Below are 24,702 nucleotides of genomic sequence, written 5' to 3'. Positions count from 1 at the left end.
TTTTTAAAAACTAAGTAATACATTCAAGGTTCAAAAGGACGTGTGCCGAAAAGTCTCCTCCCGCCCTTGCCCCCCTCCCTTAGAGTCAACCATGGTTACCAGGTTTTAACAGCACACATTTTAGCCCTGTCCTTTGGGAGTGAAGGTACAGTCTTTTTTGACCAAGACACAGCTGCTGGGTTTTTGTGTTTTGTTTTATTTTTCAATTAATTGTATTTAGACCATTTAAATTAAATATAATCACTCACATTTGACCGTTTTAGCACCAAACTGTGTGGGTGGTGAAATCTCCCAAGTGTCACTCACTTGAGTGAAATCATGAAGTAATACCTGCTTCAGGCACAGATTGAGCAGTTCTGGGTTTGGTGGACATTTTTAGCCAAGAAGTACCTACAGATTACTTGGCTTTATGATTAGAAACCCTCTTTTCATGAAGTGGAGCAAAGTACTATTAGATACTTGACATTTTAAATTTCAAATTAGTGCTTTTAATGACCTTAAAACTCGTTTCCTTTCAGAAGGGAAATGAAAAATATTAAAATTACGATACTGTCTGTGCTCTGAGTCTGTTAAGTAATCAGTATCATTAAAAATATACAGTAATCTTAAAACTCCTTGTTGTTTCTGCAGCTGACATTTTAATGCTGAATTCTGTAGTGTTTGTTTGGATGTGGCCCGATGGACTCAGCTTATAAATGAATAATAATGTCATTTAAAGGGTGGTCATAACCATTTGTGGGAAGCCCATTAGACACTCTTGGGAGAGACAAGGAAATTAAGAAAGAAATCCCTTTTTATCTGGGGTCTCGGTTTTCCCCGTGATTCATAAAATCATAATAGTTTGTTTCAAGTCAGTCATTTTTTGGTCTTTTCTTTTCAGCATCCTGCAGAACTTGAGAGCCCTTGTAGCCATGAATGAAAATCTGAAAAGTCAGGAACAGGAGTTTAAAGCACATTGTCGAGTAAGTGTGGCTTGGTGTTGGCAGATGTTAAACAAGATTCTTGTAAAACCTCCTGCTTTCCCTCTCTCGCGCTGCCGAGGGTCCTGTCCAGGTGCGGTCGGAAAAACAGGCTCACCAGGCGGGTACGTGGCAGTGTGTGAGAGGAGTAGAGGACTATGGTAGGTGCCCTCTGAGGACCCCGCAAGTGACTCAGGTGTGCCAGACCCCCAGACCGAGAGCACAGTCTAACAAACGATGTTTTCTAATTTCCAAATGTACTGAAAAGAAAAGTCTTACAAAGTGCGAAAGGCATAGCATCTTAGGAGACCAGGGCCGCCCTGAAAACCTGGCGTGTCTGTATGTTGCGTGTTCTGCCACGTGAGACCTCGTGGTCCGGTAGCGCCAGAGCCATCCGGAAGCTGGTCTGACTTGCGCAGGGCCGTGTGGCAGGGGAGGAGTGCCTTGGTGAGGCAGGGCTCCGGGCCGCAAGGTCCCAGGAAAGGTGGGGAAGGGTCGGCACCAAGAAGGAGGCTTGGACTGGGCTCTAAGCCACTCGTTCATTCCGTGTCCCAGGGGTTACTGCAAGCCTCGCCTGCCCTTTAGGAAGAAAGGCCCCTTCTGACTGAGGTACAGCTGCCTGTATCCTCCTGAGTTAACCTTCCCAGGCTGAAAATCAGGGAGGGATCTGGGGAGCTACTGCCTAATGGACTTTCTGACTCCACGTAAACTCACGAAAAGTGAAAAAAAGACTCTAGATCAAGGTAAATAATTGCCTCCGATTACTAGCCTGTCCAAATCTTGCAAATGTTCATGTTACTTTTAAAGGAGGAGATGGCCCGGCTGCAGCAGGAAATTGAAAACCTGAAGGCTGAGAGGGCTCCAGGCAGAGATGAAAAGGTACGGGCTGTGGAGAACTGCTCCAGTCTGCTGGGGCTGTGTGACTTCCACCGTGAAAGGATTTCTAGAGGACTCAACAGCGAAGAGTCTGGTGCCGAAAAAGACCAGACTTCCCTCAGCCTGGTCCTCTGAACACACATTTCTCAAATAGTTTTCTTCAATATTTGTCCCTGTCCTTTGTCTTCCTTCTATGGGTTAAAGCACCCATAGGTGTGGCTAGCAGCAACTCCAGATAAGAATTAACGGGTCACAAGCCCGGCTGCCCCCTCTGTTAGGGACAGGGTGTTTGCAGGAGCCCCCTGAGCTCTGTTCCCACTCGTCCCATTTGCCTGTAAATTCTGTGCCAGTTTGCTCATTTCACCCTGCACTCCTGCCCGGGGACACAGGAAGGCAGCAGAGAGCAGCACGGGATGTGAGGTCAGAGCTCTGGCAGCCCGGGAGCATCCCGGGCTCAGGAACACGGCCCACTGGCTGTCGGAACAGACACCTTGACCTTCCAAGGAGCTAGTGTGGACAAGGACAGAAAAATAAGTCTGTTTCTCTCACCAAGTTAGATTGTAGGGATCACTGTGGTTTGTCCCTTCTCACACTCTATTCAAGGCTTGTTTGCTGAGGCTCCCTGTGCTTAAGATGTGAGAGCTGGGTGTGGCTTTGGACCCCATCGACTGCACCCTCTCTCTTGGGGAAATGGGGAACTTGGGGCTCAGAGAGGGGAGGGGACTTGTCCAAGCAGCCAGCATGAGTCCAGATGCTTTCCACCAGGGCTGCGGGGAGATGGGCCTCAGAGGTGCCACCTCCCTGTCATGATGGGTTGTGCCACTCCAGCCACAGCCGTGAAGACTGGCACGGGGATAGCAGAGTGTGGCCGTGCAGTGGGTGGTGTCCTGGGACCACCCACCCACATCCAGCCTTTCCAGTTGTTTCTAAGACTTTGAGCTCGGAGGCTCACGTGCGCTCAGCAGCCTCTGGGTTTGCACAAATCACAGACCTTCAGGATGGCGTTTCTCTTCTTAGCAGTCACACTTTGTTAGAGGGATTGACTCACATTCAAAGACAGTTAGAGTTTAGCTTGTTAGTGTGTGGCTGACAGGTATGTAAGAACAATTTAAAATCTGGGGCTCGTGTGCAGGCTGTGCCCTGTTCAGACGTGGTCTGCCCATCCCCCCCCCCCACATCTGGACCCTCAGCTTTTCTGTCCCATCCCTTTCCTGAGAAGCATTTTTTTCTTTTTTTTCTTTTTTTTTTAACTTTTCCTTATTGCAGACCCTCTCCGGGGGAGAGCAGCACGGTGCCCTAACCCCTGCCATGACGCACAACGTAAGTACCTGTTCATTCTCAGGACCGCCGCTGTCCTCTGCTGGTGTGGCAGCTTCTCACGCGTCTTTTCGTCCTGTCTGCGGCCACCTCCTTGTCTTCGGGCTCTCAGGGCGTGGCTCCATCTCGTGCATCCGCCCCATGTGTGGAGCAGGACCTCCCGGGGACGGCCCTGACGGCCGGCACCTGGCACAAGGCATGCCGTCCCCACCCTGGCATCTGAGCCGGGAAGGGGACAGGCCTGTGTGGTCCACACATGCCCGTCACAGCCTAGGCTCCAAGGGGCGAGCAGTGCATAGGGAGAGAGCTCTCTCCGGGGGGACTGTGTTCCAGGGTCAGCAGCCTGTAAAGGGCTGGGTAGTAAATATTGTCACCTTTGTGGGCCAGCTCCACCGTGGTCGTGGTAGTCTATAGATAAGTGAAAGGACATGGCTACATTCCAGTAAAACTTTATTTACAAAACTAGGCACAGAGGCGAAATTGACCCAAGGGCTGTGGGATTTAGCTGCTGGGCTGTAGTTTGCGGACCCCTGTTCTGAGTTAAACAGGTGCTTCTAGGAGAAAGGAATAGAAAAGGAAGAAGAGAAGGAAGAGAGAAACAGGAAAGCCTCTAACATTCTCCTCCTTTAGGGCTTCTCTTCCCTTCGTGCCCTCAGAGGCTCCTAGAGAGTGAACCTCTGGCCTCCCATGGTGAAGGCTGTTGAGGTTTGCCTGCAGCTGAGCCCCATGGAGGAGCTGGTTGTGTGTGTGTGTGTGTGTGTGTGTGTGTGTTTACGCACACAGTGGGGAAGGGGCACCTCTGACACTACTGTAGCTTTCCCCAGTTCAGCAACCCATCCAGCCCTGTCTTTTACCCCATTGGGTTCAGCGAGGGGCTAGTTTCTCTCTTTTAATTCAACTCTGTCCAAAGGGCCTTTCTGCAGTGGTGGAAATGTTCTCTGTCTCTGCTGTCCAGTGTGGTAGCCACTAGCTACATGTGGCTACTGAACACTTGAAACGTGGCTAGGGAAGTTGAGAAACTGAGTATTTTTAAGTTTTAGTTACCGTAAATTTAAATAGCCGCTTGTGGCTGTTGGCTATCATATTGGATAGTGCAGGTCTAAACAGAAATGCAGGAAGCAAGCCATCATCACCTCCAAACACAGAGACAGAGAACAACAGGCTCTTTAAGTCACGGTTGTCTTCTCCTCCTCATGGATCTTTTTTGGTGCGGGAGGAAAGGGCACGTGGACTTGAGGGATACTTCACTTAAGAACCCTGGATGCAGCCTGGGTCCCGGAAGAAGGAAGAGTTGTCATAAAGTGATGTGAAAGAGTGTCAAGGGTCTCCCGGGACTTAGGACCCGACCCTGAACTCGGCCATTTGAAAAAAGGAATTTGGAGCCTCAGGATGAGGGAGATATATAAAAACTGTCCAACTTCAAAAGATTTCATCAAAACATGAAAATTTCCTCTTCCCAGATAATTGTGTTTCTTTCCAATTTCAGGAAGACCTAGACAGACGGTACAATATGGAGAAAGAGAAGCTTTACAAGATCCGTTTACTACAGGTGAGTGAAAACAAGAGCCAGTAAATGCCTCTCACTAGGCTTGCGTGCCTATAGCAGAGGTAGAAAGCCTCAGCATCTAAGAGCTGGGGAGGCTCGGGAAAGCTGCTGTTCGCTCTCCTATCTGGAGTGTAACTCAACGGATTATGTTGGTTATAACACCTCACATTGGTATGTTGTTTCACCATCGTCTCGTTTGATTTGAGGTGGGTGGAAAGTAGCTATTAGCCTCATCTTCTATGTGAACAAATTGACTCACATCTGTGAAGTACAAGCAGCTTGTAAGTGCTGGAGCGAAGGTTAGAGGTCTAATGTTCTTGTCCAGTACTTTTTTTTTTTTTTTTTTTTGCGGTACGCGGGCCTCTCACTGTTGTGGCCTCTCCCGTTGCGGAGCACAAGCTCCGGACGCGCAGGCTCAGCGGCCATGACTCACGGGCCCAGCCGCTCCGCGGCATGTGGGATCTTCCCAGACCGGGGCACGAACCCGTGTCCCCTGCATCGGCAGGCGGACTCTCAACCACTGCGCCACCAGGGAAGCCCTTTTTGTTTTTTTAATTAAGAAAATTTTATTTACAGTAGAACAGAATACTTAGGAATATATTTAACAAAAGAATTGTAAAACTTGTACTCTGCAAACTACAAAAAATTGTTAAAATGTCCAGAAGAGGCAAACCTGTAGAGACAGAAAGTGCATTAATGCTGCCTAATGGTGGGGGTAAGGGGTGGGGAGACATGGGAGTGACTGCTGATTGGTACGGGTTTCTTTTGGGGTGATGAAAAAGTTCTGCAATTTTAGGTAGTGGTGATGGTCGTACAACTCTGTGAGTATACTAAAAACCATTGAATTGTATACTTTGGGTGAAATGTATGGCCTGTGAATTATATCTCATAGCTGTTTAAAAAAATGTGGCGGGGGGAGGATAAGGTAGATTTAAAAATATTGTGTTCTTGTCTAGTACCTTTCCCCTAAATTAAGTGCCCACTTTAGCTGTCTTAGTTGATAACCTTAGGGGTTTGTGAGAAGGCCATCAAATATGGGGAGTTTTAAAGTTGGCTCTAAATTCACATAGATCAAAATTACGTTATACAATCTTTTACATTGCCGGATTCTGGCTCATGCACATTCAAAAGCCAAGCGTTAACTTGTGTTGCACTTTGGCCCTGGCCTTCTCTCTGTTCTCTGGGAAAGGAAGGCCAGGTTCTGGGGGGGAGCGGCCAAGGGGCTGCAGGGGCCAATGGGACCCTCTTTTTCCTTTCTCTGGCCCGTGCTTGTTTTGCTGAGTTGTTGGGCTAAATTCCAGGGAGTCAAATTTGTCCTGATACAAGGACACTGTACCAATCTTAAAGAGACACAGAATTAAATAAAATCAGGACAGGACAGCTGCATACTTGGAAACTTTTTGACTGTGTGCTTACTGTGTATTCAGTGTTGCATTAGATCCCAGGAATAGTAAATGGGATGCTGTATCTTCTGGGAGCCGGCTGGCTCTTTGAGAACCAAGATATGTCCATATGCATCAAAGTACAAGGGGGCTTATATGCGAATTGCATACTACAGGCTGGAGACCTGGGGGTCAGTCATACATGCTGGCTAGAGGGAAGGTGCAGTAGAACCCTAAGCCTGCTGAAGCCTGAGCCAGGGCTGGGTCAGTGAAAATGGACAGAAATAAACCGGCAGGTGAGAGGCTGAGCAGCTTTATCCATGGAACTGGGGATGGGTTAGAGGAGAAGTGGAGTCGAGGTTGGTGGGGGAATCTCTGACTTGGGCAATAGTGTGCATCCTTGTGTTATTCATTGAGCAAAAGCCTAAAGGAGAAAGGATAGGGCTGAAGGGGATGGGAGTGTGAATAGAAGTGTTAATGAGATCTGTTTAGGGCTTTTAAAGGTTGGGGTACTCACCCCAGTAGGAATAGTCTGGGCTGGAGATCTGGGGGTCAGCGCTGTATAGGTGGTAACCTAGGATGTGAAAATACAGGCTGAGAAGAGGGAAAGAAGGATTCCACCAATGAGGGTTGAGACCAAGCAGGCAGCCGGAGGCCCAGGGAAGACAGGAGCCCAAGGTCTCGTGGCAGCTGAACAGAGAGCTCAGGGGAGAGAAGGGTCAGTGTTGCCAGAAGTCAGGAAAGCTGGAAGCTGAGAATTTCCATAGGTGCAGAGAGAAGGTCTGTGGTGACCTTGGCGAGAGCGGTGCCAGTGGGTGTTGGGAGCAGCCCGCGGCAGTGGGTTGAAGGGTGACCGAGGGGAGCGGAGGGGTCAGAGGCACTGGGGTACGTTGCTCTCGGGAAGTTGTGCTGTTAAAGGGAGGAGAAAGATGGAAGCTGAAAGATGATCAGGGTTTAAGGCAGGGCCTTTCTAAGGATGAGGGACTTGAACATATTTAAATGCCGATGAGAAGAAGCCAGTAGAAAAGGAGAGGTTAAAGATACAGTGAAAAGAGTGAATGATTTTATCTTTAGATTCCTGAGAAAGTATAGGAGCCAGAGCCAGAGCAGCAGGCACTATTTTGGTTTGATCACGACAGTTGATAGTGGGTTTTGCGCCTGGAGGGGTTTTTGCGTCCTAATGAATTAGAGGTCCCCGTCTGCCACTGTGATAAAGTGGGCCAGAGAGGGGGAGGACAGAGAGGCACAGCAGAAGGGCAGCGCTGAGACCGTGAACCTGTGGTGGGAGCTGGGTGGCCCTCTTCAGCGCTGCCCCTCGGGGAAGCCGCCCACCTCGGAGCCCGAGGTCTCCCCTGCGCCACGCACAGCCCTGCCTCCCCAGATGCACCTGGAGCAGTTCGGCTAGAAGAGCCCAGTTCGTTTCACAGGAGGGGGGAAGTGCCAGAAAGCTGCTTTAGGAGGAAACTGTAGGAGCTTTTCAAACACGCTAAGGGATTTGGGATGTGCATGGAGGCAGCAGGGCAGCATCCCTTGTCATCTGGGAAGCACTTCTGTTTCCTGGTCCCTGCCTGACGCTGGGAATCAGCTGCTCTGGAGTCCTTGGGGGCCTGGTGGGCTGGCCAGGGGCACCATCCACACATGCCCTCCTGTTCAGAATCCTCCCTCCGATCCATTATTTTGACGCCTTCGCCCTGTGTTGCCGGGGGAGTCAGGGTCTGAGACGCGCACCTCAGGCCGCAGCCACGTCGGGTGCCTGCCTTCCAGGGTGGGTGTGGGCACAGGGTGGGTGGCAGCAGTGTTTTGCCTCCCCAGAGGACACGTAAGGCCTTTCACCAAACAGTGTTGTCTCCCCCTCCCCTTTTGCATCTAGGCTCGAAGAAACCGAGAAATAGCAATTTTGCATCGCAGGATTGACGAAGTGCCCAGCAGAGCCGAGCTAATACAGTATCAGAAGAGATTTATCGAACTCTACCGCCAGAGTAGGTGCATCGACCACACACAAGCTCCCGAGGCTGACTCTGCGGCGGTGGGGGGTGGGGGGGCAGGAGGCGCGGGGTTCTGTCCCACTTCAGCGTGGTGGCACCGTCCATGAAAGCCACCCCTGGGAAGGCCCCCAGCTCATCGTCAGGCCCACTCACTTCACATAGCCCAGAAGCCCAAGAGAAACACCATGGAGCTCTGACTGCCCTCTCCCTGGACAGATAGCTTAAGTTGATTGAGCTCTTAGAGTGATGCCTCTAGCCCACCCTCATCCCTGTCAGTCATCGCGCTCCACTTTCCAGCGTCACACGGAACCTCGCGACCCCGGCATCTCTAGATCAGCCTTCGCTCATTGTTCTTCTCCTCTGCAGACCTTCTTGCTCGTGTGGTCCTTGCCTTTAACAGCATCACGTTCACCCAGGGATGCAGGACTGGGTCTCCCTCAGCCTAAATCAATGAGCACATCTCGCCAGGCTCAGAGTGACACTCAGAGCTGTCGTTGCCTTTCTCTTCCCAGCGCTGCTGCCATATCTGTTATCTCTGGCATCATAGCTCAGCCCAGTGAGCCTTAGCTGGTCTGCAGCCCCTTCTGAGTCTGTCATCCACCCATCCAGTCATATCACTTCTCTCCAGTGACAAATCCTCAGGCGCTTCCTAGACCCACTGAAGAAAGCCTCTCTCCTAATTCTGCCCAGGACCCTCCCCAGTCTAGGTGGCCTGCCTGAAGGTCCCGATTCCTGCCCGCAGTCCCCACTCTGCCCTCCTCAGTGCACACGCTGCCTCTGACTACACCATGCACTTTGACATCCTAGGCCTTGACTTCTGTTAACCTGCGCCTGGGACCCCTTCTTCATTCTGTTAGACAAAATCCTTCAAGGCCCAGCTCACATCCTCTGTAAACAGATCCTGGACCATCACCCCTTCCTTAGGCTCCCACTCTTGCTTGTGTCCCGGGTACCTCAAACTCAACACATATAAGACTGAATTTGCCTCCCCCTCCGTCTTTCCCCTCGGCCACTGGGATCGCTGTCAAGCCAAGTTAGACCCCCCTGTCTTCTCTGCTGTAGCCACCTTCTCATCACTGCCCAGAGTCTAACCCCTTGTCTGCACTCCTGCCTGAGGGATCTTTCTCACACAAAATTTGATCATTTTACACTCTTGCTTTAAAAGCCTTGACATTTAATAGCTCCCCCTAACTGGATGGACAGTCTTCAGAATCCTAACTACTGCCTCGTCTGGGCCAGCTGGCCCCCCTGCAGTCCCTGTGCCCCTCACCCCTGTGAGCTGGTCCCAGGCCCAGGAGGCCAGTGCCCTACAGTTCCCACTTGGAAAACTCCAAGTCTTCTTTCAGAATATACCCCAGATTTTCCCTTGAGACGTTGGCGTCTCAACCCTCCTTCCTGGTTCAAGCCGGAGCACTGTCCCTGCTCAGAACATGCGTCCAGACGCACGCTTCCTTTCACGTCTTACCTCACCACCCTGACGTTCTATGCGGTCCTCACGTTTGACCCAGATGATCAGCGGCAGGTGTCAATGCAGTTTCTCAGCAGAAAATAGTTTCTGCCTTAAGTTAAATCTTTCTCCCTAAGCACGGGGTTTACAAAAGCGAGCCGGCTGTGGCTCCTGCCCCTGAGGAGCGTGGGAAGGGAGGGAGCCACACAGACAGGAAGAGCTGGCATGGGGCTGCTTCGTCCCTCTGCCTTCCTCCCGGGACCCCTCACCTGGAGGACTTCGGAGAAACCCGCGTCCCGCACGCCGACAGGGAGCTTCTGCTGGCTCCTCGTGTCGGCGGGCCCGTCACGGCTGCCACGCACGTGCCGTCGGCCTGCAGCAGCCCTACACCGGCCTTTGTGCCCCGTGGGGCTTCCGCACAGACGGCACTGGCAGGTCCGAGTCCTGCAGCGCCTCCGCGGGGAGAGGGTACTCAGGATTGTTTTGATACATTTTCTCACTCACCTGCTGATTTCTTTGCATTTGCAGTTTCAGCAGTGCACAAAGAAACCAAGCAATTTTTCACTTTATATAACACCCTGGATGACAAGAAGGTTTATTTGGAAAAAGAGGTAAGAGCCTTTGTAGAAAGAAGAAACATAATCAGGTGAGCAGCTACCAGTGCTGTCCGCCCGGGAAGTTTGCGCGAACCTGCTGTCGGGATGCCTTCGGCTGAAGTGGGAAGAGCACCTGCCGTGTGCCCAGCACCGACTACAGGGTCAGAAAGTGCCCACGGTGCAGGGTGGGCAGCAGTTGTGTGGCGCCTCGTGAGCGACGACGTCATAAAAAGAAACATCCTGGAAGCTCGAGAGGTGCAAAAGGAGGAGGGCCTGCAGCTGCTGAGACTTTAGTGTGAGTTTTAGGGGAAGGAAAGAGCCAGCTAAAGGAAATGGGGAGGGGGGGCTGTCAGGGTTGACAGGGGGCAATGGCGGTTTAATCATCCGCGGCAGACAGGCGTGAACTAAAAGAACTGTGAGAACGAAAGCGGGAGTGGAAGGGGTGACCGGGGCGGCCCCTCCATGTTACTCCGACTCAGGCCAGATCCCCTGGTGGTCAGGGCCCTCGATGGAAGGCAGACGATTGGGGCAGGTGTGCAGCTGTGTTCAGGAAAAAGCAGCGCTGTCTTCCCAGCGGCAGCACAGTGTGGTGGCGTCAGCAGGCACCCTGGACTCACAGGGGTTTGGGTTTTAGTGCGGTTTTGTCTTCCTCACCTGTAAAACGGAGAGAACTGCAGTGACGGAGACAGGCCGAGGCAGTGCCTGTGAAGTCCCTCGCATGTGGTGATACGTATTAGCTCCTGCCTCCCCCTCCCCTTGAGGGTGACAGAACCTATTTTTATTTTATCATCATCCTGCAACCTGCACTAATTACCAGTCTACTAGGAACAGTATTAACAGACGTGCCTTTTACCTGGACCCAAATGGAGGCATCAGTGAGTACTGTCCTTTACTGCCTATTGTCAGTCAAACCAGATCGATCTCTCTCCTCCGAGATGCACTCCTCGAGGAGGGGTTGGGTTCTGTTTTCTCGGTATCCCGGGCCGTACACAGTAATGGGCACAGAACAGGCATCTGATAAACGCGTTTGGGGGATTTACGTCAGCCCTGGGGGTAGCTCTGCTGCACACCCTGGCCTTGGGTTCTTCCTGCCTGGTGAGGGAAGACGGGCAGCCCCTCCTGAGGAAGCCTGGAAGCCCACTGACCTTCCTTCATCAGCAGTGTTTAAAGTTGTTGCATTCTTTTAAGAACGAGGAGTATGCAGGGGGGTGGGGCTATTTAAATTCCAAGCCATACTAATGCGGTTAGAAGTTTGCATTTGGATAAACTGTACGTTTTATCTCAGGTCTATTTATACCTGTGATACTTTAGCTTTCAACATGCCTGTGGAGCCATAAGGACAAGAATATCATCTCCGTTTTACAGAGTGTGACCCTGAGTCCAAATATAGTAAATGCTCAGTCCTGAGCTCACAAGCCAAGTCAGTGACAGAGCCAGAAAGAGGACCTAGGTTTCTAGACTCCAGACTCACAGGCCTGCCCTGGATGGTCGCCAGGACAGGTAGAGAGTCCTAGGTGCAGGCTATGGCGTTTCTAGGGCACAGGGGCCTTGAAGGGCGCACCCCCGTGGAGGCTCTTAGGGCCGCCTGGCAGCTGGCCGCATTGGCAGAGACTTTGTGGGAAGGAGTAGAACGGCCACGGTGTTCTCACCCTCCACGCCCACTGACCCTCTGCTGAGCTGATGGCCCTGAAAATAAAGGGCAGTGTTTGGTGAGATCGAAAGGGCTGTGGTACAGCCCTAAGAGCCCTAATATTGGCTTAGGCTTCCCAGCTGGGCGTTGGGTTCCGTCATTCCTGTGGTCATGGCTGTGGGAAGGTAGACAGACGCTCTGGGGGAACTCCGGAGGTGAGAACACGTTGCTCTTTTTTTTCATGTTACTTTCATCTGTGCGAACAAGGTGTGTTCATCTCAGAAGCAGCCTCCAGAGACACGTGGCAAGCTTGCGGTGGCTGGGGTCAGCACAGGCGTCTGTCAGCCTTTGCTTTGTGTTTTTGTTCTTCTTTCCTCCCCAGATTAGCCTGCTGAACTCAGTTCATGAGAACTTCTCACAGTAAGTGCTCTCAGCCCTCCTCCCATCGGTGGCTTGTGTGCCCTGCGCTTCTGTTGGCTCGCCTCTGCCCGATCGAGCAAGGCCCAGCGCTCAGGGTGGGATTCTTACTTACGCTTTCACCCCTGCTGCTACATGCGGATGAGCCTTGGTTTACGCAGAGCTTGAGTTCTTGCGAAAACTTAACGATACAGTGAATTTTAAAAAACACCAAGGAATAGCTTAGGGAAAAGGTGAACTTTCAAATAATTTGACTATGCCTAACTACTATGATTTCTTCATAGATTACTTTTGTCCTGCTAGGATGAGATTAATAACATTTGTTTTTGAGCACATAGAGATGCTTTAAAATTTAGATAACGAGGGAATTCCCTGGCGGTCCAGTGGTTAGGACCCTGTGCTTTCACTGCCGAGGGCCCAGCTTCAGTCCCTGGTCGGGGAACTAAGATCCCACAAGCCGTGTGGCGTGGCCAAAAAATAGAATAAGATAAAATAAAATTTAAATAATGAAATAATCTATATGATTTTTTTAAATACTTTTCAAATCTGTGGTAGATTTTGGCTTTTAAGTCATGTGCATACTCTAAACTACTTTGTTCAGGTGTAAATATGTTCTCCAAAAGTTGGATGGCAAGGCCCATCTGCAGCCAAATCATACCAGCCCTCAAGCATGGCCATCGGCCTGCCCGCCATCCGGGCAGCCCCAGGCTGGCTCTCCGTCCACCAGGCTTCCTCTCCTTCCAGCACAGGTCTCTGCTGTCCCCTGGCAGGTGACCAGCAACTAAGATCTTAATGGATAACAAGTTGTAGACTTTAAGTTTCATTTCTAACTAAAAACAAACAAAAATCCTCACAGCCCCATTTAATATTCAGATTCAGTTAGTGACTTAACAACCTTGCGACATTTCTGAAAATGGTTCCTTCATCTTTATCCCCTGATCATTGAGAGAAGCTGAGGTTTGAGTGTTTTTGTGGCCAATTCTGCTTTCTCTCAGCCTGTCCTTTGGAAGAATTCTCATTCTTGTATCCGTGTGCTCTGATCCTTCTGGTGTCATTTCCTCTGCAGAACTGGAGGTGAAGGGGCAAGTTTTAGGGCATCGCTTCTTTAGCTGCTATTCCTGGAAACAGGGCCAGGTTTCCCAGCCTGGTTTTAGGAAAATCTCAGAAAATGTCTCTCAGTCTCGAGCAGTGCCTCTAAACCTGCAGATTTTTAAAAACTAAGTGAAATTCGTTTCTTAAGCAGAACCTGCCATCGTTCAAAATTTTAAAAATAAAATTGTTAATTTTAGTCACGTTTTATTTTATTTAAGAAAATATGTATTAGTAAGAAAACTATAGGGAGAGTGGGAAAAAAAGATTACTATTCAGTTACAAGACCAGGCTAATGTTCATGCCTTCCTCAGAGTTTAGAATCTTGGGCTGCCTGGGATCTCGGGGGCCCCACGGGTCCATCCTGCCTTGCAAATGCCTGCTTGCCTCTTGGGGCATTATCCGGGTACAGGGCTGACCCCTCGGTGCCTCCCCTTTTCTGAGAGTCCTGTTTGCTGGTCATACCTCTGTTGGTCTTTCTTTCAGAGCCATGGCCTCCCCTGCTTCCCGGGACCAGTTTTTACGTCAGATGGAACAGATCGTAGAAGGAATTAAGCAAAGTCGAATGAAGGTCAGATGGTTTCCTTTCTGTAATGCGGCCAGGGTTTCACTGGTGATGGAGAAGGCCCTGGGGAAAGCAGGCCTCTTCTGTTTGTCCTGGGAACGTGCTCTCAATTCTGAAGACACATCTTCAGTGTCTCTGCAAGGGGTCCCACCAGGCCTCTGACCCTGCAGTGGGCAGGCTAGCTCCACGGTCTGCCCGCACTGGTCGTTCAGAGGCTGCTCTTAGCAACAGCTCTGTGGACGGAACACCTACCATGTGGCAAGCACTGTGCTAATCCTCCTAAAGCCCTCTTAAGTGAGTGGGGTTCCCCCCACTTCACAGATGAGGAAACTTTCACCAGCAGGCCTTCTCTCTTGCCCAGAAACACATCCTCACTGGCTCTTTGGTTCCTGACATTCTACCATTAGGGATTCATTCCTTAGCAGCTTAAGAGCATTTTAGTTTCCAGGAACCCCCTGTAAAAAGTGCAAGTAATTGCTGAACTCTGCTAAAGTGAGAGGATATTGAGCCTCAGAAGTCAGAAGAGAAAAGAGAGGAACTGAAGAGGGGTGTGGGTGCTCCAGAGATAGCTTTGCAGAGAATCTTCCAGACGGGGCGCAGCGTGGGGATTTCCACGCTCTGTGGCTCTGCACGGGCACACTTTGTCGGTAGGAAAGAAGACTTGCTGATGGTCTGAAAGCCGGGCACGCAGCCACAGCCTCCCACTACCATAGCCAGACAAATCCTAACTAGTGCTTCCAATGTCTCTTGCTTTTGGTCGTGTTTTTAAAACGTATCACACACCTGGTCCTCGGGCACGGCAGTGAAACCTTCTGGGGACTTAGGGCATCTCCTCTCACAATCCTGGGGCAAAGTGGTCCGATGAGGGCAACCAGAGTGTAAACACATGAAAGGAAGGATTGCCTGTAGGACCTGTCCTAAAAATCCACTCATTCAAGCTGCCTGTAATCCCATCTCACCAGAGATGAACTGCGGGCAAAAGCTCACCATACCCCCTTTCCCTGTAGCAAAATATTCATCTTCCTATTAAGGACGTCAGTAAAATCATGTCAAGAGCAAAAAAAAGAAAAAATGTGTCACTGGTGACAAGACTATTCAACCTCAAAAATGAGGGCAAAGATGAGGCAGCACCTGTCCACGTGCGTGGATCCTTACCCAGGGCGGACAGGCTCTCTTGCAGGAGGGAGTGGAGTCCCTTCTTGATGATCTGGGGCACGAGGGAAGTGGGGGGCAGAGAGCCTGGCCAACCACAGGCCTATAACAACCCAACCTCAATGCGGGGACCTTTCCAGCTGCCATGCTTGTCCTCAGGGAGATGCTTTTGCTCATAGTAAAGAACAACAGGAAGTTACTGGGGTTTTTTCCCCTTCGGCTTCCCCTTTGTTGACTGTCGGGTGCATTCTTGGGGAGAGAAATGGGCCTGACCCCTTCATTCTCTCCATCCTCCCCCAGGCTTCATGGCGAAGGCACCTCAGTGCTGGCCAGCGAAGGAGGCAGCCCTTGTGCCCGTCGCGCCCGCGAGGTGGCCGGGCACCAGAAGGATGGTCAGGTCCCAGGGCAGGGAGGGCTCTCTCCTCTCGTGTCTGTCCTGCTGGTGGCTGACAACAGCACCTGATCTGTAGCAGGCACCCAAGAACTGTTTGTTTTAAGTGAATTCATTCTGTTGACTCCAAAAGCAGTTCTCAACAAGGGTTCCAGGTAGGGTTTGAATAATGACTGGCACTTGAATGGAGTAAGTCTGCTCTGCAGAACAATGCTCATTTGGATGGATGTCTTTTATTGTGTTTATTTAAAAGAAACAAAATCACAGCCCTCCGTATCTAGGTGTCATGATGGGTCCCGCTCAGATAGAGGTGGCAGGGGAGCGTGTGTACCCCAGAGCTCAGGTTTCCCCGGAACTGGCAGGTGAAGGGTGTGCACGGAACAGACGAGCAGTGAGTGCAAGTAATAGACTGGGTGTCCATGGAAGAGTTGCTGAATAAAGAGGGGACTGCCTACCTGTTTCTTGTGAAATCGTTTATATTCACACGCACAAAGACTCATGACAGGAAGTCCCCTACGAACGAATTCCGTTCCGAGAGCGCAATCGTAAGTCCAATTTGTTCTTAAGTCCAACAGAGTCGGCCTAGGTACCCAACTAACACAATCAGTTCTACAGTACTGTACTGTAATAGGTTTATAATACTTTTCACACAAATAATACGTAAAAAACAAACACAAAAAAATAAAGAAAACATTTTTAATCTTACAGTACAGTACCTTGAAAAGTACAGTACAGTACCAGCTACATCACCGCTGCTTTTACGCTTGCTTCCAGACATCCTGGGCTTGAAATAAAGATACTGTATTCTATACAGTCCTGTACAGTAAAGTACACAAAAGCACAACCACTTGTAGAGGATGCACACACGTGACAGTGTACGCCGGACGCGTGAACTAACTTACGTGATTGGACACGCAAACGCACGTTCTCATCTTTGAAAGTGCACAACTTGAAGGTTCGTATATAGGGGGCTTACTGTAAAGGAAACAGTTAATGCCCAGTGATAGGAGAATTGCTGAAACATTATAGTGTCTCTGTGCAATATTATGCAAATAAATAAACCAACCTCAAAAAGGATGCATAGAAGGAAACTACAGGAAGGAAATCCATGAAAATGTTAGTAATAGTTGCCTTTTGGACGTTGCCAGCCGCCCTTGGTCAGAACATGCCTTTTATCACCATTTCCCAAAATGTTTCAACAGATGGAGAAGAAGAAGCAAGAGAACAAAATGAGAAGAGACCAGTTGAACGACCAGTACTTGGAGCTGTTAGAAAAACAGAGGCTGTACTTTAAGACTGTGAAAGAGTTCAAGGAGGTAAGAGGAGGGCTGGGCTGGCATGTAAGGCTGGGCGAGATTGTGTTCACCCCCAGATGAGCCTTTGCAAACCAGAGCATTGCTTTGTTTTTCCACTGGTCTGAAATGGGAGATAGCAGGTTGGCAGTGGATGTGACAGTGAAGCGTGCGTCACGATTGCGTTGTTCTGTGGCCCACCTTGAGGCTCTAACTGGACATTCTAAGAAACGTCACTTCAATTTCCTAACACTCAGTAACCACATTAAACTCACAAGTAAAATGGCCTCATCAGCCCACCTGGAAACAGTGTTTGCTGTGGGTTCAGGTCTAGCGTTTCCCCTCCTCCCAATCTTAGACTGGGGAGGGACCTTGAGAAGCCACATGGGAGGTGAGTGAATTTGAGTGTGGCAGGCTTGGATTCAAATCCTGCCACTCGCCAGCTGTGCAGGTGGGGAGGGACTTCATCCCTGTTGGGTCAGACGAGAGAGGAGAGCATCTAGTCTGTGTCTGGCACCTGTCACACCCACACACGCAGGCGAACTTTGTTTGCCCCTGTCTTTTCTCCCTGCATTTGGGCAGGATTATTCTCCATCATTCCAGAAGGAAACGTGCCCTTTTAAGAAAATTTCCAGAAAGGAGACTATCCTTTTGCTTGCCAAGATCTGTCTCATCAGCTTTATTTTCCGGAATTTTTCCCCCTTTCTAATGTAAATCCATGTGGCTTTAGTGAATTTAGAGATTGCTGAAAATACAGGGGGCGGCTAAAGGTAGTTGTATCCTGGGGTGTGGTCAGTGGAATAAAAAATACAATCTGTCCATACCAGTAATTTGGTCCTTACCTGTTTTGAGGCTCTTCTCTCTCCCTTCCTTGTCTTTTTCTTCTCTACTTCTCCTTCCCTTTTTTGTAACTTAACTTTTGAGAACCACAACCGTAGGCATTTCAGATTCTCTCGTCCTTTCAATAAATGTTCTTTCTTCCAGCTCCTGCCACGGCCCTGGGATAGATACATCAGGTCGTAAAACAGACTGGGTCCCTGTGTCCGGGAGCTTGCATTGTGTTGGGGGAGACAGATAGCAAGCTAGGAAACAGACCCTCATAAACAAGTAGTAACAAATAAGAAGTACTTCCAGCCATTGCCTTGGCGGGGACTAATGTAGAGGGTGTGGTCGGGGAAGGCCTCTCTCCAACGAGAAGGACCTGGCCTCGGGCAGAGTGGCCAGGCGAGGTTCTCCGGGTCCGGGGGCCCCTGTGGCCGGCAGCAGTTGGAGCTGAAGGACCAGTGAGTGAGCTGACAGGGAACAAGTAGGGACCCGCTGCGCCCCATCTGAGCTCCTTGTTCGCAAATAACGCACAAGGAGAAAAGGCCCAGAGGAGAACTACATTTCACACGTTGCGTGAACGCCAGCACTGCCCTTTTGACAGCAGGAACAGAAAGCAAATGAGCTGAGGAGGATCAGTATAAGCTGTCAGAATCAAAGCAAATAAAAGTGACATAGAAAAGCTCACTGTTGCACTGCAGGCTCTCAGGCTGAAGGCTTGGGGTGATCTCTGCTCCGAAGGGAAGGTTCCCTCAGATGCGTTAAGCTGGAGGTTTCCACGTTCCCGCCTCTTCGGCACCGTTACTCTCAGTCAGAGACTGAGGGTGGGTCCCTCAGAGCCCGAGAAGACCCCAGACTGGACCAGGTGCTGGCCTCAGTTTTCTTCAGTCCAAAACAAGTTGGAAAAAAGGGGGCAGGGGGAATATGATATATGTTCCTCAGATAGCTAAGTGTATTTCACTTAAAGGACTCACCTTTTTAAAAAATTGCATGTCCCCTTGTTTTTTGATGTTAAAATTGCTCTCTCTTATAAAATGATAGTGACAGTATACATTCCTTTTTTTTTTTATCATTTTACTTGGCAAAAATTTAAAATTAACAACCACAGGTTAGCATTCCCAAATCTTAATCTTTTTTTTCAAGATCCCCTGAGGTAGCTTGGGGCCATCACAGGTGTTGAGGCTTGCCTGCTGCTCCCCAGTTTCCACCCCATTCCTCCAGGTAGAGGAATTCTGTTCTTTTACGTATTGCAGTGTCAGGTGAGATCTCATCTGTGGAAGAAACACAGTTCGAAAAGTCAGACTCTCATCCCAGGATGGACTCTCCTCCCAGAACCCTCTGTCTGCCTCCTTTATTTGCCTCTCCTCGACCTGCTTGGGTTACTGCTCCCCAGGTCTGAGTTCTCACTGCATCCTGGTGTCCAGCACCGTCCTGGGCAGTAATGGCTCTTCATGCAGAGCAGGGCGTTAGCCAGAACATGGCCTTTGACCACCGCCGTCGTCCCTTTATGGTTTAGTTGACTCCATATTAACTGAGCCCCTTGACGCCTATGGGCTCCGTGCCTGATCCAGCCTCCTCTGAGACCAAGGCCTTTTTTGACTGGCAACGTCGGGTTGTCTCTAAAATCCCATTGGCTTGCTTGTTCTTGGACTTGTTACTAATAACAAGTCCGCCAGGAGAAAACACATACTCTGGAATCACCTTAATTGCATCATTACACCAACTGATTGTGTTTCCCAAAGCACAGTCTGTCACAAGGTCACCAAACCAAGATTCAGATTCTAGCCTGGCTCTGACGAATGCCAGCCATACATCTTTATGACGCTGGCTCTGGGCACGTAATCTCCGGTGACCGGAGCTCAGGATGTCTGGCACCTAGCGAGCCCCATACCGTCTTCAGCAGGAAAGAAGCAGGAGGGAGGAGACATCTTCCCTTTTCTTATAGAAAGAAACACCTAAAGGGCCCTTTCTGTATTTGCTTTGAACAGACCGACAGTATCATTCTGTAGTCCCGAAAGGCTCCGAGGAGATTCCATGAAAGGTAGTCAGTGCTCACGTACCAGGTGACAGCCAAGGATGTTTTTACTGAGAACTTCCAGCATCATCTCAGTGTGGTATGATGACCAAAATCACCCCGGGTGGAACTCTGCCACAGCAGTGTTTTGATGCTTACGAGTTGTTTGTTTTGGTTTTTAGGGTTTTTTTTTTTTTTTCTCTATTCAGAAGGTGAGGTGGGTAACAAAAGTTATTTATTCACTGTTTTATTGTTTTATCTTTTTATTATGGAAATTTTGAAAAACACACAGAAGTAGAGAAAGTAGTGTCACAATATGATAGCCTGACTCTGCCCGTCTTGGTCTGTCTTTACCCCTCCCTCTCCCCCCGCCCTTTTTTTTTGGCTGGAGGTTTTTTCGCCCAAGCAAATCTCAGTAACTCTTTTTAAATAAGAAAACTTTCTTCTCAACTTTTCTAACACAACACATGTTACTTATTTCACCACCTTTTTTTTCCCATCCCCAGGAAAAATTAACTCTCTACGCCTCCAAAAACACGTGCTTAAAAAATGTCAGAGTATCTTGCTTCTGGTAAAACAATTCAGCTTCACCCCCACCCAGCCCAGAGCCTCCCCAGCTCTGAGTGGAAGATACGCAGAAACCCTACAGGTGAACCAGGGTCCTTGCAGCCAGAAAGACCAAAGGGCCTCCAGAGAAGCGGGAGCACCTGGCCGGACCCAGGGAGATGGAAACATTGACTTTAGGGGGCTTGGATGCAGAGGGGCCATGGGTGACAGAAAATTCTTCTTCCACACTAAGTGGATCTCCAGCCAAGCATGGCAACTGGAGGCCTAGCCACACGCCGGGCCTGCACCCTCGAGCTCGACCCCTCCAGGCCCTTCCCCCTTCTGCATTCACCTCTCCCTCTAAACAGGGCTCCTCGTGACGTGGCCCGGGGAAGGTGTGGAGATGGTGTGCTAGCAGATGGAGGTACCCTGAGATGTCAAGGCCACTACGAACAGGGGGGAAGGAGGACACACAGTGATAAGCTTTGGAAGAAGGGGATATGAAACGATGCAGCAGTGGCCTTGCACCCTGGACGCCAGACTCCCCACGCGGGGGAGGCCCCAGTGACCCCTCAGCACACACAGTGATGGGTTTCCTTCAGCTCACTTTGAGGGGGAGGTGTCCCTTGACACGTCTCTTTCCCTCTGTCTTCTGTGAGTTTCTCTCGTAAAGCCAAGGGTGTTCTTAACCTTCACTCTTGCCGGGCTAAGAGCTTTTCTACGTGCCCTGCCTGCTGTGTGGACTGGGGCTGCCTCTTATAACTCCTTAGGCCGTGGTCTCCGAGGACTTTCCCCCTTCCTCACTGGAGGGGTCACATAAGTATCTGCTTTCTGCTTCTGTCCCTTGGGATTTTAGAGACTTCTTGAAGTCTTTTGGAATGACAGTGCCTAATCCTCTCCTATCCTCATTCTCACAGTCCAGAAACCAGTCGTCTTTGTAGCCGTTGGGGCCTTGAAGGTCAGCGTGTGGCCAGGAAGCTCCGCCATGATGGTGGCAGCATGCAAGGAGGCTGGTCCATGGTCCACAGGGCTCCCTGCGGGATGGGAAAGGACGCAGAGGCCGTCTGAGCCTCATGCGGGTGCCGACGCGGTCCCCACCTCTCTGCTCTCTCTCTCTGCTTCCCCTCCAGGAGGGCCGCAAGAACGAGGTGCTGCTGTCCAAGGTGAAAGCCAAGCCCTCCTGAAAATTCCCAGGCGACATCGTACGTCATTGATGTCTTTTTCTAAATGCCGTGTATCAACTACAAGATGGTGAAATGGTTCTGAACGCTGCAGCAAAGATGCAGGTGTGATGATCTCGACACCCTGGCTATTCCCTTTCTCCTATCTGCTTCCACTGTTGTCGATGGAATCAGATGAGGCAACCACTGTGGCTTGGATGACACCCATCCTCCGCTGAAGAAATGTGGGCAGTATTTGTTCTCTGTGTCGATTCAGCCCTTATTTCTCCAGTGACATTGTGCATATGAAGGTACCATGTTTGTCTGGACTCTGAATAAAGTGATGTTAATTGAGCAGCTGCTGAGAAGGAGGCACTGAGGGCGAGAGCAGGGTGGCAGAGACCCAGCAGCCAGGCTCCCAGCGAGTGGCCCCAGAGCTGGACCACTGGGATTTTTTTTTTTTTCTTAGCAAACAAGGCTTTTAGCTGAATGACCAGCCCAGGTGAGTGTTGCTCACTCGGGCCTTTCACTTGCCCGTGGTGCCTTTTGTTCCCGTCCCCTCGGGTGCCAGCCAGCAGGCTTGATGGTGTAGCAACTAGAAAGAAAGCTCAGCACCTGCCCTGGCTTCACCCTCACGCTCCGCTCAAGTTCATCTCACCAGAAATCGGAAGCAGGGGCCTCAGCTTGAGGATATGTAAGTAAGAATGACACCTCACCTCGCCCTGTTGTCCTGTGAGTCCCAGCCACCCTGTGGGTGGTCCGGTGCATCCCCCTCGCCAAGAGCACATCACGTGCCGTCCGCTCTGCACGGGTCAGGGCTGGGCCTGGAGATGGGCTCTCCCGCCACTGCCATCCAGGCCAACGTGTAAGTGGCAGAGGGACCGGCCGTGAGCAGGTGCCAGAGGGCGTCCCAGCAGGAAGAGCGGCGAGGTGTGCGGAGATCCAGAGGGCTTCGTGGAGCAGGCTGGGTCTGGGCTGGATCTGAAGGGGGAATAGCAATTTAATAGCAGAGATTGGTGGGAAGGCCATTTTGGATAAAGTACAAGAGGGTGTGGGGAGAGTACAAGGCATGCTCGTGGGGAGAGGAGTGAGCAGCCAGTCTTTGCAGGAGGCTTTAGAGACCAGTCTGGAAAGGTGGGCTGGGACCTGTCTTTGCAGGGGCTTGAAGGGAAGGTGGAGGGTTCAGGTTTCTCCTCTGGAAGTAGCAGTCCATCCACACAGAACTTCTCCTGCCCCAGCCCTGGGGAACCTGGCAGCTTGGGGTCAGTGAACCCAGCATGAGGCTTGCACGTCATTCCACACGAGCCTTGCACACGTACCAGTCAGCAGGTTTGGGCCATAAAACATAAAAGCTCAGACATGCAAGGAGGGCGCTCAGTGCAGCCACAGGGACACCGTGCTCATTTTTAGTTCCCTAATGTATACGTTAAGCGGGGCTGATGGCGTACAGACTTTAACAGTCTCTTGCTGGACTAACAGCCCTTGGCTTCTGTGTCCTCCCAGCGAGGCCCACCCCGTGAGAAGGCTACTCCCGGTGCCCGAGTGATAAGGGCACCGTTCCTGGGCCATGCGCTTCTCCACTTGCCCTGAGCCCTGGTCCTTTGTGGGTTTTGAAAGGACTCAATGAAGTTGAAGCAAGTGACTGCCAAAGAGCAGGTGGCGCTCCGAGGGCAGGGGAAGGAGACGACAGTTTGACTGGAAACTATTTCGGGTTCAGAGAAACATCTTGGTTATCATGCTGAGAAGCTCGTGGACCCATTCCCTAACTAACAACTTTTGAGCAATTAGATTATTCGTGTATTATCCACAGGTGGTAGGGAAGAGGAACAGGTAATATCGGAGGCTGTGGTGGTCCTTCTTCTAGATGACAGGGGAAGGAAGGGCATGACTAACCCGAAGCAGCCGATAATTCTTCTAAAAGTAGGGGCGTTTACTTTGGGCTGTTTCTAAGGAGTTTCGTTCGGTTTGGTTTTGGTGTAGGGAGGTATCAGTAGATATCTTTTCCCATGTTTTAATCTACAAGGCCTAAGACATAATAAATCAATTTCTGCTCCTTGAGCACATTTTGAATTAAACTACAGAAGTCCGTCTTGAGAATTCTGTTTGCCACAGATAAGCCACAGGGCGGATGCTGCCCTTGTGAGTAATGAGGACAGAAAATGTGCTTTACGGTTAGGCCTCAGAGGCTGAGGAGGTGCCCCGAGGCCCTTTTCATTTCAGAAGCCCCTCAGGGGGCCCTCCCAGGACTGTGTCCTTCTGTGTGCCCACAGAGTACGGCTGGCTGTTCTGCTAAGCCCACAGGCTTTTCTGGAGCTAAAAAATAAGTTACTTTTAGGAAACCTGTGCTCCGGGAGGGACAGGGTTTCCCCAGGGAGCGGTCCGTTGTCCCTGCTCAGTCAGAGCAGTGAGCTTGCTGACGGCAGGTGCCCTGGGATTCTCGGGGAGCCTGTGGGCTGGGGCTCCCCTCCATCCCACTTGCCCCTCAGGGAGTACACGGGGCTGCTTGGGTTTAAACGGAAATCAGAGCTGCTGTGAGCGGGACGTGCTAGACGATCGCGAGGCGTCTGGGGACGTATTTGTCGCTGTCCTTGGCGTGGATTCAGGCTCCTGGGTCACTGGGCTCAGCTGATCACCCCCGAGGGAGGCGCTGAGGTTACAAGCCAGGGGCCTGTCTCCCTTTTTAACAGGGAGGGCACAGCCCAAATTCGTCAGGCCTGAGCTCTCTTAGAGTCCGCATGGTGTGGTTTTAATTGGGGGTGGGTTCATTGCCCATGTTCTGTGGAGAGCCGGGTCCTACCGGTGTCCACTGGGCCGGCAGCAGAGCCAGAAGACAGGAGGCCTTTCCCAGGCTGAGGATCCCCTCGCTGACGAACCCCACAGCTCCGGGCCTCCTGAAACCGGGCGCAGGGGACGGGGAAGGCCTCAGGCTGTCAGGTTGACAGCCCCGATCGCATCTGTAGTGACCAACGCAGCCCTGCCCGAGGGCACCGTGGGCCGTCAGCTGTGGCCTGCGCACCTGTGCCACCCTGATCTCTGTCGCCTCAGCATGGCCTTGTGTTGCCCTCTCTGCAGGTGACAGGTGATCAGTGTGAGGGGGCAGTGGGCCTTTTAGCAACGCGTGCTGACGGTTACTAGGCGGAGCCTGAGCTGCAGTTAGTGGACGGTCCCCAGCCTTTTTGGCACCAGGGCCCGGTTTCCTGGAAAACAGTTTTTCCACAGAAGGCGGCGGGAGGGTGGTTCAGGCGGTGATGCGAGCGACAGGGGGGCAGCAGATGAAGCTCTGCCCGCCGCCGCTCGCCTCCTATGTGCGGCCCGGTTCCTGACTGGCCTCGGACCGGTACCACCCCGGGGGTCGGGGATCCCTGGCTTAGAACACACTCTGAGGAAGGAGGTGCTTTATGAGTCGCTCGTGGCCAGTGTTGGCCTCAAGGAAAGCACGACTTGCCGCAGAGCCGGACGGTGAAGAGCCCCCGTAGGGTGAGGGCCCGCTTTCTGTCCGGGTGGCTGAGCGCTGGC

General features: G+C 51.0%; 1 protein-coding gene across 1 annotated transcript in view; it reads left to right on the top strand.

Annotated features, from left to right (window-relative positions):
* The window catches only part of CCDC93 (CCC complex scaffolding subunit CCDC93), an 88,071-nt gene extending 65,555 nt beyond the window's left edge, over positions 1-22,516 (top strand). Inside the window, exons 15-24 of the mRNA XM_082658006.1 lie at positions 881-962; positions 1,767-1,838; positions 3,102-3,155; positions 4,639-4,701; positions 7,951-8,059; positions 10,041-10,123; positions 12,121-12,158; positions 13,731-13,815; positions 16,555-16,668; positions 21,157-22,516. Coding sequence (XP_082514132.1) covers positions 881-962; positions 1,767-1,838; positions 3,102-3,155; positions 4,639-4,701; positions 7,951-8,059; positions 10,041-10,123; positions 12,121-12,158; positions 13,731-13,815; positions 16,555-16,668; positions 21,157-21,210 — 754 coding nt within the window. The 3' untranslated portion in view covers positions 21,211-22,516. The remainder of the gene's footprint in view (positions 1-880; positions 963-1,766; positions 1,839-3,101; positions 3,156-4,638; positions 4,702-7,950; positions 8,060-10,040; positions 10,124-12,120; positions 12,159-13,730; positions 13,816-16,554; positions 16,669-21,156) is intronic.
* The last annotated feature ends 2,186 nt before the right edge of the window (positions 22,517-24,702 follow it).

This window comes from Grampus griseus (assembly GCF_964374135.1).
Source record: "Grampus griseus genome assembly, chromosome: 7".
NCBI lineage: Eukaryota > Metazoa > Chordata > Mammalia > Artiodactyla > Delphinidae > Grampus > Grampus griseus.
This window is presented reverse-complemented; position numbering and strand designations above follow the sequence as displayed.